General features: G+C 42.0%; 1 protein-coding gene across 1 annotated transcript in view; it reads left to right on the top strand.

The window, feature by feature from the left end:
• The first annotated feature begins 13000 nt into the window (after nt 1–13000).
• Nucleotides 13001–14609, top strand: part of TES (testin LIM domain protein) — an 89889-nt gene continuing 88280 nt past the window's right edge. Inside the window, exon 1 of the mRNA XM_036247352.1 lies at nt 13001–13125. Coding sequence (XP_036103245.1) covers nt 13099–13125 — 27 coding nt within the window. The 5' untranslated portion in view covers nt 13001–13098. The remainder of the gene's footprint in view (nt 13126–14609) is intronic.

Genomic DNA, 14609 nt, shown 5'->3' on the forward strand with positions numbered 1-14609 from the left:
ATGTACTTGGGTCTCCACCTGAGAAGGGCTTTATGAAAAGGAAATTATTAAAATAATAAAGATTTAAGATTTATAAATGATAAAAAATATAAAATTAACATAAAGGAATAAAAAAATAATAATGATTCTTTGCCGCTTTCTCCTGCCTTGTCAGCAGGGAAGGCTTCTCTCAGAGCCTCAATTCTTATGTCCCCTGTGTATGGGAAGACCCAATATCTGAATGAATATGGATGAATTTGGATGTACTGACTTATTTATAGTGAGGTCTCAACGCCTCTCTACAAGGCTTATTAACATTCTTACAGGCAAACTATTTAACCATTGAAATGCCAGCCTAGTCTGCTCATCTGCAGCGGGTTTGATAGCAACTGATTTCCAAAAGGCTTCCTTAGACACTTTTCACCGTGTTCTCCTGTTAGGCCTATTGGCCCAATTGGCTGAATTAGCAAAGATAATAATAGTGCCTGAAGGGTAACAGGGCCCATAGAATAGGATCACCCTAGGAAGGGAAACTTGAGAAAAAGTCAAGACAACAGGCCTAGATCCCAGTTAGGGATTGAAATGACAAAGGCAAAGTCAGGTATAGAAGAACAAAATAAAAAACCATCCTTAATTTAGGAAAATGACAGGGCTAGGGCTCCTCCCAACTGAGCCCTCCAGAGCCCAGAATAATACAAGACAATATGGGACAAACTAGTTAGTTTCCTGGTAGACACTGGTGCAGCAGACTCAGTCCGGACCAAGCCACTGGGGCCCTAACCTACCCCTGGACTTCAAAAAGGACTATAGACCTTGGGAAAAATACTGTGACTCATTTGTTTCTGTTCCTACCAAAATGCCCACACCCCCTACTCGGACATGATCTCTTCCAGAGATCATTCAATTGCTGGCCACTGCCACTCCAGGCCAGCCCCAACATCAAGTTCCACAAGATGTTGGCCGTCAATCCTGCCAGGCTGCCTCCAGATGATGACCCAGAGAAACCTCTGCAGGACTGCCTGGAGGCAATAGACACTGTAGATGGCCACCCAGACCTCAGGGATGACCCACTGCCATCATCAGATGAGGTATTGTTTACAGATAGGAATAGCTATGTCCAGGTAAAAAATCAGGTATACTGGAACAGCAGTAGTAACTCTGGACTGTGTCATTTGGTCTCAGTCATTAAACAGAGGAACTTCAGCCCAAGGGGCTGAACTCATAGCCCTTATCCAGGCTGATGAAACAAGGGGAAACCATGCTGCAAATAAGGAAGCTCAACATATGGCCCTAAAACCAGTGGGGACCTCTCCAGATATCAGTCACCATGCCAAACCCAAGTTTGCCTCTGACTCCTACTTACACTGGGTCAGAAAATGACTTAATCAAGCAGAAATAAGTCATAAAGAAAATCAACAAATGATAGACACTACCTCATGGGAGGTTATTGGTCTCAGAGGCTCTAGGTCAGACTTTAGTCAACCAGCTGCACCAGACTACCCACTTAGGTTACACTAAGCTTACTGAACTCTTGAGAAGCAAGAAATGTCCAATAAGGTTACAGGGAAAAGGATAAAAAAAAAAGACACACATAGTACAGGAAGACAGGACATTGGGGAAATACTAAAGAAGAAAAGAAAATAGAACACTAAGAGAGGGAGAGCTTGCCCCTAGTAATAGAATAACAGTCTGGGATTTAATAAAGGGAATAACAGATTTAGGCTACTCCTGACCCTTAGATCAGACAATGACCCTGCCTTAATAGCAAAGATATCACAGGATATCTCTAAGGGGTTAAATTTAAATTAGAAGCTCTATTGTGCTTACCACCCACAGAGTTTTAGGCAGGTAAAGCACATGAACAGAACCTTAAAGGGAACCTTAATCAAATTTACTTTAGAAACCAGTGAAAACTGGACCACTCTGCTCCCCCTCACCCTCTTGCAGTTCTTACAGGCTCTGCAGTCCACCCAGAAGGCCATCCATAAACACATCTGCGAAGCCATGCCTGTGCCCACTTCAAACCCTGTGCACCCTTTCCAGCCCAGGGACTCAATGTAGATAAAAAAAATTCACCATCTAGGGACTAACTCTGGCCTAGAAGGGACCATACACTGTCATCCTGCCTGCACCAACCACTATCAAGGTCAACAGCATCCTGGTCTAGCTGCATCATTCCTGGCTGAAGGCGGAACAAGCAGAATAGATGGTGCAAACCTCTCCAGATCCCTTAAAAATGAGACTCTTATGTTTATTGGGACTCTAATTTTTCTGATTATAACTGTACAAAGGAATCTTTATAGATCTAGACCCCAGTAGAACTGGGAACTTATAAATAAAATATTTTTAAAAATCTTAAGAAATGTCAACCACAAGGGGGTCTATGTGCAGCCTTAGGTTAAACCTGTTGTTTCTATGCCAGCCATTCAGGTATAATCAGACAGAGCATCCAAATTCTAAGACAAAGACTTAAACTAAAAAAAGAAGAAAAACAGGCCTCCTGTAATTGGTATGAAAACTTATTTAATTGGTCACCATGGCTAACATCCCTAATTTCAGCTATAGCAGGGCCACTACTACTATTATTAATTGGAATAACTTGTGGACCCATCTTAACAGACTTTTAGCCTTCATAAAAGAAAGGGTCTAATCAGTCAAATTAATGGTCCTGGCACAATCCTACCAGAAATTGTCTCCCCATGACAATTGTGAATTGATTTGATCCACTCACTAGAAAAGGGGGGAATGTTATAGCTCACTATCCTTGGAATTCAGTAAAAAACAAAACAAAACAACAACTTGTCCTTAAGCTGCCCTAATTGACAGCCTCAGGGACGGCAAGGTAAACAATGGGGAATGTTATAGATGGCTTTTAGCCGCATAAAGGTTAACCAGAGTTTGACCTTCACTGGGACTTTGAGGGGCAACATTCTCCAGAAAAAGGGAGGACAGAAACAGAAATGGCCCTAAGGTCACAGGGTCATGCATGCTCTGTAGATGGGCTGATAGGGAGAAACTGAAGCTCCCTTTTGCCCCATAAAACTGTAACTGTTAAAAATATATGTATTGCACCTGGCTGACTGTTGCTATCCATCTCTGTCACAAGCTTGCTAGTTAGTATTTGTTTAACCCTGGTTATAAAAGGGCTGAGAGTCTGATGCTGGGGCTGCAGTTCTCCTCTGCATAGGTTGGCTGCAGTCCCTGCGCAGATAATAAAGCTCACCTCTAATTCACCCAATTTTGTGTCTGAGTGAGGTTGACTCCCCTGGGTTACAACAGCAAGCAGGGAAAACCAGCTGGGGACAGTTGGGGTTTCTAGCAAGTGCCCTGCTAGATTCATTTGTATATTGCCATGGGGTGTTTCCTAGCTACAGTCTGAATAGCATGTGGCGAAAATAGAGAGGAGAGAAACCACAGAAATGCTGGCAAAATGCAGAGTCGGGATACAAAACCTCCAGTTTAGGGATGGGAGATTTCATCTCACCAGAATCCAGATAATCCAGTCCAGATTTTCATTCTTTTCCATGCAGGGCAGATGCAGGCAAGAGTTTAGCCCTCTGAGTGCAGGTTTGGAGGCTGCAAGTGGATGTCCCACAAATCCATTCTCCCAGTTCTTACATCTCTTCCTGATTGACAGTCTGTTACTGAAGAATTGCACAAGTGGAACTTCATCGTTGCTAGTGGGAATAGGGTTCTTTCACTATTTTGAGGGAAAAAAAATTGCTAGGTCTCTCATGGAAGAATGAATGATTTTTATCTGCGTAGAGTTACATTCCTCGGTTTTCAAAGACCCATTTCCCTTAATCCAGTCCTGGAAAATATGCAGTTGGGTGTTCAGCAGAGCAAAAAGCAAAGTCAGTGTGGGGTCCACATGGCCATGAGCCATGAGGGCAAATGCAGGAGCATGAGAACCCTGCCAGCAAACCAGCAGTCAGGCACAGCAGCAAGTGAGCTAAAAGGGCCTGGCCACTTGTAGTGTCACACTTATTCTGGCCAACTACTTAATTCCAGGTGTGACTAAGAGGCAAGTATCTTCCCATATCACTGTGACCTTACTGGGCTTTAATCTAAACTGCCTTTGTCCAATCCCTTTCCACATGAATCTGCAGGGAACAGACAAAGCTGAATAAATGGCATGCCTAAATTATCTAGTCTCCCCTTTGCTCCTTTTGTATTAATTAATAACCAGGTTATTACAACAATAATTCTGTGGAACAGCCTGGCCATTTAGTCAGATCCCAAGTTCGGCCTCTGGTTTAGTTCCTGACTCCACTAACCTCAGGCATGAGTATTATCCTATTTTTAATGTTGGTTACTTTATCTATAATTCTTTATTTTTTTAGAAGTTTTTTTTTTTTTTTTTACCTTCTATTGTTCTTAAGCATTATCGGTTTTTACCCTCACACCCCTTTTAGTTTAGGCTCTATTTATGTAATACTGTTTTCTTCTTTTCTAGTTCATTCCTCAGTTCTATCACCTCACTTCTGAGCTTTTTAAATTCTGTTTTTTATGTTTTTTTCCTGACATGTATTAACTTTTTAATGTTTCTTAGCTTCTTTTAAAATAATAGCTTAGAGTTTTTTTCTGTTTTGTGAGCACATTTTTTTTATTTTTATTATTCTTTCAGTATCCATTGGAAAGTTATTCTGCTCTATTTTCTCTTTTTTTTCTTATGAGTTTGTATTGAATTTGACCTTGATAATTTACTGTTGTCCATTTTTATGTGATATTAATTTTCTGAACTTTTACAGTGAAAATCATGTCCAAATTCAGAAATCTCCATCATCCCTTGTTTTTATGAAGTTTTAAAAAATACAGTGTATTTGGAGCACTTCCTAACTTTCTTTCTCTTTCTTGCTGTTGAGTAAAAGGTCTGAGCTGGCAGGAGGTCACATCCACAATGCAAGGCCAAGGTAGAGCAAAATGGCTTTACTGCATGCATCTGGGTGCAGGCAGGCTGAGCTGAAAAGGGGTCAGCCCCAAATAACAGTTGGGGTATAGGTTATATACTCTATTTTTAGCTTTCAGCAGTTCCTGCTGATGTATTCTGCATGGCCCATTGTCCACTTTGCAGTTGGACTGGTCTGGTATCTCTTCCTGCATCTGCTGGGTGATTCATTATTTTGCAGATAATCCGACTAAACAGAAGACAGAGAGGTCATGCAAGCAACACATTTTTTAGTTTCTGCTTTTTGTAAGTTTTTACCTTTACCCTTTAAAATATTACTAACCCTTTTATTTCCATCTTATAATGATGATAAAAAGAAAAAAGGGGTGAAGTTTCTCTTTATCTACTTCATGCAGGTGTGGGATCATCATGGACACCTAAAAAGAATTTGTTAGATAACTTCTTAGGGAATTGAGCCATAGGGTCCTTTTACCTGTGCTAGAACAAATTGTCCAACTGTCTGATTGACTAACATTTGCAGTCAATTTTGTACAAACAGTAATCAGGATCAAGAGGCAGGGTCCCAAAAGCAATAATAAGAAGGCTAATACTAGGGGCTCGATAAAGGAATGTAGCCAGGTTAGTTTAGGCAAGGCTGCCTCTATACTTGTCCAGATAAATTGGGCTAGGTGATCCTTACTAAATTCTTCTAGCCACTGGTCATTATCTATAATCCATTGTGTCCTCTCCTCAACCTGGCCAGTTGAGTTAACATAGAAGCAACAAGATGTATTTGCTATCATGTATAGACCTTTTTTGACCAGTAAATAGTCTAGTCCAATGTGATTATCTATTATCCATTACTATCCAGACAAGAGAGTCAAGGGATTTCGAAAGAAGTTTAAAATTTTCACCTGTATCTCTACCAATATTTGCCATGGTGGTGGTTACATTTTTTGCTGTTATGGCATTATAAGTAATTCCTCCCAATAGGCCCCCAGTAGTAATTGCAGCTATGACTCCTGCTATGAGGTGTTTGACTTCCCTTTTTGCCCCATAATGGCATCTGGGTTCAGGGCTTGATGAGGGTGAGTTAGGGATGAAGGAATGGATTAAGGTATTGGCTGGAGAGACATATCCTATTGCCCATAAACCACTCTGCTTTGCTGGGTTTAGGCATTAAATAGCAATCCTTCTCCTGGGGGCAGAAAAGTTAAGTGCACCTAAAATCATCATTCCCATTGGTAAGCAAAGTAGTCCAGTCATATTTGGGCCTAGGGAGGTGTTTTATAGACCCAGAGTAAGGCTCAAATAATTAAACCATGATAGAGGGAGGAAAGGGCTAGTGCCATCAGCAGAACTGTACTCTGGAGAGTGACAAATTTTTGTATGGTTTTTGGGGTATTTCATCAAGTTCCTCTGGACTTGCACATATAAACTCCAACTGCAGGGGTTAGACACATCATGAATAGTTACATTACAGTACCCCTTGTAAAGTTATAGTGAGAGATATTATATGTGGTGCCCTCTTTCAGTCTGTATTCATACTGAGAATCAAGATTAAGGGAGCTTTGCCCTTCTGCTCTACAGGAGGTTTCTGTCCTCCCTGAGCTTGCCTTAGGACACCTGGGTTACCAACTGACAGATGTACAGTTTCTACCTAGCACTATTTCCAGAACAGGTCACACTTAGTCAGTGTAGCCAAGTGCTTGGTACCAGAAGTGAGAGGCTCTTGAGGCTAGCCTCTCCCCCCAAACCTCACTGGGTCAGTGAAAAAATGATAAGTGTAGTGGCATTTCACCCTGGGCCTCAAGGCTGGCAACCCCACTTTGCCCCACCCCATTGATGGTACAGAAGGGCACTGGGGGTTTATGTTAGGAGAGAAAGCAAATTCTTGAAGGAGACAAAGTAAAGAATGGGAAGGGTTGGTGGGGAGGGTAGGAACAAAGGTTAAAGTAGTATGGAGTTTAGATAGAATGCCCCGCCCTAACTAGGGAGTGGGGCAGTCTCATAACACTAAAAGAGTGGAAAAAGATATAAGGGTTTAAAGAACAAGTGAGTGCCTGGGTTGTAATATTTGACCATCAATTCCCACATCTGAAACCACAGAGTGTTGCGGAGGTCCCCTGAACTCGGGGAGGGCACAGTAGGTTGCTCCGTATCAATTAAAAATAAAATTAGCTTACTTGCTATCATCAGAGTTACCTGAGATTTGGAGTTCAAAATGACTGTCAGGGCATCTCTTCTTGGGCACCTTCAGTCTTCAGCTGCAAGGTCAATCAGATCAAGGCCTGGATTACCCATTCTTCCAGCCTGAGGAAGGAATGAAGACTGACTCTGCACAGTCTGTCCACAGGCCGACTTCCAGTGGGGTCCTACACATTGAGGGCATGGCTTAGGTGGTGTTTGGGGATTGAGGCATTGCCTCACCCAATAGCCAGTCTAATTAAATTTAAAACAGGGGTCTGGGGGTCCACTCTGCTGATTTTAGTGGTGCCCTTCTTCTTTACCCTGAAAGGGGTTTGCTGACCCTTTTGATTAGTGGGGCCTCTGATGGCAGAGGCAAGCATTGGAATTCTGCTATTCTTTGCTGTTAGTCTATTTGTCAAAATTATTGAAAACCTTAAAGGTTAGATTTAGAAGTTTCTGTTGAGGGGTTTGAGGGCCATCTTCAAGTTTTTTTTAACTTTCTCCTAATGTCTGGGTCTGACTGAGAGATAAATATCAGGTTTAAAATGATAGTCTCTTCTGGGCTAGTTGGATCTAAGTTAGTGTATCTTCTCATAGCCTGTGTAAGGTGAGATAGAAAGATTGCCGTGTTTTCATTCCTTTCCTGGATTATTTCAGACAGTTTTCATACTTAATGGCCTTGTGTGAGGCTTTTTTAAGCCCGTCAATGAGACAGGTTATCATATGGTGCCTGGCTTTTCTACCCATCTCATTGTCTTGATAATTCCACCTAGGGTCCTGGCTAGGGACTGCTTCAACCTCTACCAGGTTAGTGGGAGTCTGTTGCCTCAGATTATCAGCATGGCCTTGGGCATTAACCCAGACTCGATTTTTATCTTCCAGATTAAAGGTGAAAGAGAGAATAACATTAATACCATTCCAAGTTAGATCATAGGACTGGGTAAGGTACTTGAATTCCTGAGTATAATTGGTGAGATCCTCAGTGAAGGACCCTAGTCTTATATTTATTTGGAACAAACCTGATGGAGATAAGGGGACATGAACTCTGACAATCCTTTTAGCTCCCGGTACTTCCCTCAGGGGCATCTAAAATGGGATCCAAGGTAGGGGATGAACAGGGACCAGAGATGGTTTCTGATTTCATGTGTGAGGGAGTTGGAGCCAAAGTAGGAGGTTCGGGATAGGGTGGGGGGTGCACAGAAGGGCTGAGGGAGGAGATGGTGGAGTGAAATCAGCTGGGTCAAAGAAGGAAACAGGAGAAGTTAGCACTTTGTCTTCAGAGGGAGGTTTGGGAGGATTACAGTGGAGTGGGATGATTTGGGAGGGAGAGCAAGAATTACATAAAGAGGGGTGTGATCTGAGTGCAAAGGGGCCTGGGAGTAAGGAACCTTAGACCATTTTTCTTGCCTTTGACAGAAATTGTCTAGGTCAGTGAGAATGTCAAAAGTGCTGTTCTCAGACTATTGTGGCCCATAGTCTTCAGTGGTTCTCAACATTCCTAATGCCACAACCCTTTAATACTCTCATGTTGTGGTGACCCCCAACCATAAAATATTTTTGTTGCTACCTCATAACTGTAATTTTGCTACTGTTATGTCTTAGGCGACACCTGTGAAAGGGTCATTCGACCCCAAAAGGGATCGCGACCTACAGGTTAAGAACCACTAGATTTGTATTGAAGTCATGCAGTGTTGCAGTAAAAAATTAGTCGCTTGGGACATAAGTACTGAGCAAGCCCTAGGGTCTGTAAATTTTTTTAGGAGACATCCTACGGGTGTTGTACAAGGGATGGAAGATTGAGTGTTTCCCATGTTGCAGTGTGAGATATTGTGGCCTTGTGGTCTGACGGATACACTAGTGGAAGAAGAAGGCATTCCCCCTTTTCCCCTAGAGTAGAAAGATGTGAAACTCACCTATATTAGGTGTCCCTAGATATATGGTGAGCTGAGGGAACCTGGTTCCCAAGGAACATGTCCCAACCAGCACTGGATTTCAAGGACAATCACATAGATGTGACTGAGGGACCTAGCTCTTTTATGTCCCAGATTGTAGCAGGACAGCCCGGAGGCAAAAACACTCACTAACAAATTAGTATTTAGTGTTGATGTTTGATCGGCAGGAAAGGTTAGAGGTCTGGTATCCAGCTGAGGATGTGATTGCTCTGTTTAAAAGGGGGCCCAGAGGACTCCAGAAGCCTGTGGTTGCCCCCATGCAGGATCCTCACAGACATTCTGGGTTGTGGCACCAAATAAAAGGTCTGAGCTGGTGGGAGATCACATCCACAACGCAAGGCCAATGTAGAACAAAATGGCTTTACTGCATGCATCTGGGTGCAGGCAGGCTGAGCTAAAAAGAGGTCAAACTCCAAATAACAGTTGGCGTGTAGGTTATATATACTCTACTTTTAGCTTCCGGCAGTTCCTGCTGATGTACTCTACATGGCCTGTTGTCCACTTTGCAGTTGGACTGGTCTGGTATCTCGTCCTGCACCTGCTGGGTGATTCATTGTTTTGTGGATAATCCACGTAATCTGACTCAGCAGAAGGCTAAGCAAAGGTAATTCAAGCAACGTATTTTTCACAGTGTCCACCTTTTGCAAGCTTTCACCTTTACCCTTTACAATGTTACTAACCCTTTTATTGAGCACTTAAAATATGGCTAGTGGGACTGAGAAGCTAAATTTTAAATTTTAATTGTTAATTAATTAATTAATTAAAATTTAAATTACCACACATGGTTACTGGATACCATATTAGAGAATACTCTCCTAGTCTTTCACTTTTCACCACCTCTTCTGCCCCATCCCACTCAATTTTGAATTCCCTCCTTGCAGTTTTTTATTGTGGGACCCTCTCCTGGAAGGGAGTCCAGGAGCATGTTTTGAGATGAGATTGTGTTAGAGAGCGAGCGAGCGATGAGAGAGAGAGAGAGATAGAGAGAGAGAGAGAGAGAGAGAGAGAGATTTTGATTTGTTGTTTCACCCATCCATGCATTCATTGGTTGCTTCTTATATGTGCCCTGACTAGGGATGAAACCCACAACTTTGGCATATCAGGATGATGCTCTAACCACTTGAGTTACCTGGCCAAGGCAGGCCTGCAGTATTTTAAAATAAATAACAGGAGGAGAACATCTTGAGTTTCCTGTCCATCAGACACTGACCTCTTGCTTTCCTTTCTCCCCCAACAAATTGTTCATACATGTCTTGTGGCTTTTGGTGGTTTGTCCTCACTGTTTGTGTTTTGAGGTTTATGTAGATACCTTTTCATCTAGTTTTATTGTAAAGGTTGTCCATGAGTTTTTGGTTTGGCTGTTTTTTGTTTTGTTTTTTAATGTGGATTTTGAAAGAGATTAAATATTATACTGCCAATGACCCATCTTCTTAAAATGCTTTGAATAACATATTTTTAAATAATTTTTTTTCTATTAAGAAATGTGCCATGCTTATCATAGAATTTTTTTTTTTTTTTTTTTTTTTTTTTTTTTTTTTTAAGGAAAGAAAGGTATACCCATGGACCCACCAATCAAAGGCAAACCACTGCTGGCATTTTAGTGTATTTTCCTCATGTTCTTTTCCTGTGCATGGTATTTTGCAGATTGGTGAGCATAATGTGTAACAATTCTATATTCTACTTTCTTCCTATAACATTGAAATTGTTTATTATTACAAACTTTTTAAGTATTTTTTTCAGAACCTATAATAAACATATCATATGGATCATCTATTATTTACTTATCCAATCTCTAGTGTTTGGTAAGTTAAATTTTTTTACAGGTAATAGTTTTCTCTGGGATATATTGGTGTATCCCCATAGAACAATGTGTAATCCTATACAAGCTGCTAATGAGCAATAATAGCTTTATTATTAGGACAGGAGTGCCTCTAACAGGTAGGTGTTAATAAGTGGTTAACATCTTTAAAGAGGGATCCTGGGACCACATTAATAATTGAGATGATTATTAGGTGCAGTTGTTTCTATCTTGAAAATTTACCTCACCTGGTGTAGAAAACTTTCCCATTAGTGTTTTTTTCCCCCCCAGTGCTTTTAGTATGTTTACTGTATCTGTGTTTATATCACAGATGTATTTGTGTATATGTATGTGCCTGTGTATTTATAACTAATCATCTGTATCTCTAGCCCAAATCTTTCTTTTGACCACCAGATTTAGAACCAATTGTCCTTGATAAACCAATGCATACAACACTAAACTCATTAATTTTCTCAATCTTCCTTCTTTTCTATTTCTTACCTTAAGGAGTGAGATACATCCACCATATCAGTTAACAAAATCGATGCCTGAAAGTCATTCTAGACTTCTTATCTTCCCTCCCTTCAAATCAATCAATCAATTCCAATATTTTCTATCTTTTTAATATTACCGGTTATTCATTCTAACTCTCCATACCCATTGCTACTACCTTATTTTGGCCATTCTCCTATTGCAGGTGGATATAGCTAGCATTTTCCAAGTTTACCAATGATTTCCTTTTAGTTAAATCCAATGAGCATTTGATCCTCCTCTACAATTTGACATTGTTGACTAATTAATTCTTAAATTTCCTTTCTTGGTCTTTGGGACTCCAGTGTTTTAGTCTTACCCTTTGACTAGCCTCATCTCCTTTCTGTGCTTCTCTTGCTCAGTTTTGCTTATTATAGGTTCCAGATGGGGAAATCACTTGTTGTCCACCTATTATATTTATTTGGCATAACATCAAACTGAAACAAAACTAAACAAAAAAAACCTGGACTTTTATTTAGCTGTGTTTACATTCCAAACATGCTGGATATATTGGTTAAAGACTTAGGAACACTAACTCTGCTCCAAAAGACTCAGAAATTGGGCAGGTTTCTGCATCTCCCCTATCCTTAGTTTCTTGTAAAATGAGAAAGCCAGACTCAAGAGTCTTTTTTTTTTTAATCCTCACCTGAGGACATTTTTCGATATTTTGTTCAGTAGAGTGGGAGGGAGAGAGAGAGAGAGAGAGAGAGAGAGAGAAACATTGATGTGAAAGGGACAGATCGAGTGGCTACCACCCACATGATCCAGGAACCAGGGCGGGTACAAACTGCAACTGAGGTACATGCCGCTAGCGGGAACCAAACCCGGGTCTCTCTGGACCGCAGGCCGACGCTCTAACCACCAAGCCAAACTGGCCAGGGCTAGGTTTCTTTTTCATATTTATTTTTAAACCATGCTCCCAGGGTTCCCACTTACAACCCTAATTCTCTCTCACTCCACCTTATAATCAAATCCCAAGTCTTTATGTTTATTTATTTATTGAGTTTATTTGAGTGACATTGGTTAATAAAATTTTATAGGTTTCAGGTGTACAATTCTATAATAGACTCCTCTGTCAGTGCTTGGGATTGTAGAGAAAAGCATTCTCTACAAAAAAAGGTTATCTCCACAATTCATTTGTGAACTTAGAACGTAATGCCCATTACAGGGATCCCTAACAATTTCCACAATATGTTGTCTTTCTCCTTGCCCTGAAGATAAGCCAAGAAGTTAGTAGTGGGATAAGTACTCCTCAGAATACAGGTAAAAGGCAAACAGAAGTTCAAGCTGCCAGAATGAAAAGGGCTCTTCCTCATCCTCATTTGAAGGCAGACTGGGTCCCAATACTGTACAAGTTGGCTAGCTGACGACCAAGGCACCCGCAGAGAGACCAGGTCCCGGTTATGGGAATGCTTTGCTAGGGCACGGCCCTGGATTCGGTCCCACCCCTCACCTTGAGGGCACCGCACTCCAGCTGCTTAAGGTGTGTGCGGCGTTTGGTGATTGGCGGCTGCCCGGCGCTGCCCTGCTGCCATTGGCTGCCTGGACCTCTTTGTTCCCGGTCCCCGCCGCAAGACTGATGCAGCTGACTGGGCAGCGGAAGTTTGACGGTGCCAGGCGAGTGGCTGCTGCAGTGGCGCCAGAGTCCCCACAGATCACTTCCCCTTTCCTCATCTCCTGTACCCACGACGTAGCGGGAGGCCAGGCGAGCCTGGGCGTGAGATCTTGGACAGGAGAAGGAACCTGTCTGATACACAAACATGGACCTGGAGGCCAAAGTAAAAAAGGTAGGGTCGGGGGACGCGGGCGACGGCCGCTTCACCTGGCTGTAGGCGCTGGGTGAGGCGCAAGGGCCTCCTGGCTCAAGACAGCTCGGGAGGTGCCGGCAGCACAGGTCCCCACCCTGGAGGTAGAGGAGACGTCCGACGTCCCCGTTAACTCCCGAAATCCGGAGCGAAGGAGAGTCGGGCGCGCTGGCGCGGGGCCTCTCTGGTCGCGTCCGACGGTTGGAAGTATTTGAAACTTTCCTTAAGATGTTTCACCTGCTCCTCGCCTCCTAAAAAGAAATGGATGACGTTAGGGACTGCTCAGTAGAGGTCGTGACACCACTTCTTCCTGTCTCGGGAAGTTCATTTTTATTTAGTCTCTGTGACTTAAGTACTGGTGTGTCTTTGACAGCTCAGCCCTCTTCCCCTCCCAGCTTGGCTGCCATAGGCTCTCCGAAGTGAATGCTGATTTAATGCACTTCCTTCACACATGAGGCTGGTGATAACGTGAAAAGGGATTTTTTTTTTTTTTTGTCATTCATTTCTGTACTTCCAAAGCACTGCCTCCCTCTCAGGAAGCTATGGCTCAAAGTAAACATTCTCCCTCGTTGGCAACTAGCCCCAAATGGCGATTGTCATCAGTGCTTTTAGTAACCAGAGACATTTCCTGCCTGGCTGCCCTGGGCGTCAGGACCCAAGGCACTACCTGAGCTGCTCCCTCCTAATGTGAGCCTCAAGTCTCCAAGGAGAAAGGGGTGGGGACCAGACTATGAACCAAAAAGAATGCTGATGTCACATTCCACTAATGTTACATTCTGGTGTAAGGTCTGGTCGCAAGGAATTGCTCCTGTTTGTGGTAAATTTAAGGCAGCTGCCCCTTACAAATAGGGAAGGAAGTTTTGCATAGACAGATTAGAACCTACTTTTCTTCTCTTGCCCACTATGATTGCCAATATTGAAATTATTTTATCTGCTAAAGACAAAATTCTCGACTTGAGCATTAATTCTGTTAATGCCCCAAATTGGATTTTTGAAAATGTACAAAAATCCAAATATTAGGTTAGGAAGTTATTGAAAAACAAAAGCCTGCAGTGGGAAAACAGTTCATCCCTTATTGGAACCAGCATTCAAAGGGCATCTAAGGACAGGAAACAATAATGTAAATTTTAAGAGCGGCATAATTGCACTCTAGTCTTTTCACACTGGATTTCTTAATTCTTTTATTTGCTTTTAAGTTACTCTATTTTTGTTGTTAATCTTGCTTGGCACTAAGAAAGCATTTTAGTTGCTGCTTAGTTAGCCTTTTGTTGATGAACACTGTTAAGTGGGTAACAGTTACTTACATTAGTAGTTGTCTAAAATTTGAGGAGGCTTTCATGCTTATAAATATTGATTCAAAACTACTTTTAAAAGTCAACATTCTTTGAGGGAAGGAGAGTGTGTTCAATAGGCAAAGCAGAGAATTTTTATTAGGTCAGTGAAATTATTTTGTATGAAACTATAAT

The sequence above is a fragment of the Molossus molossus genome, unplaced genomic scaffold (assembly GCF_014108415.1).
Source record: "Molossus molossus isolate mMolMol1 unplaced genomic scaffold, mMolMol1.p scaffold_m16_p_7, whole genome shotgun sequence".
NCBI classification, from domain to species: Eukaryota; Metazoa; Chordata; class Mammalia; order Chiroptera; family Molossidae; genus Molossus; species Molossus molossus.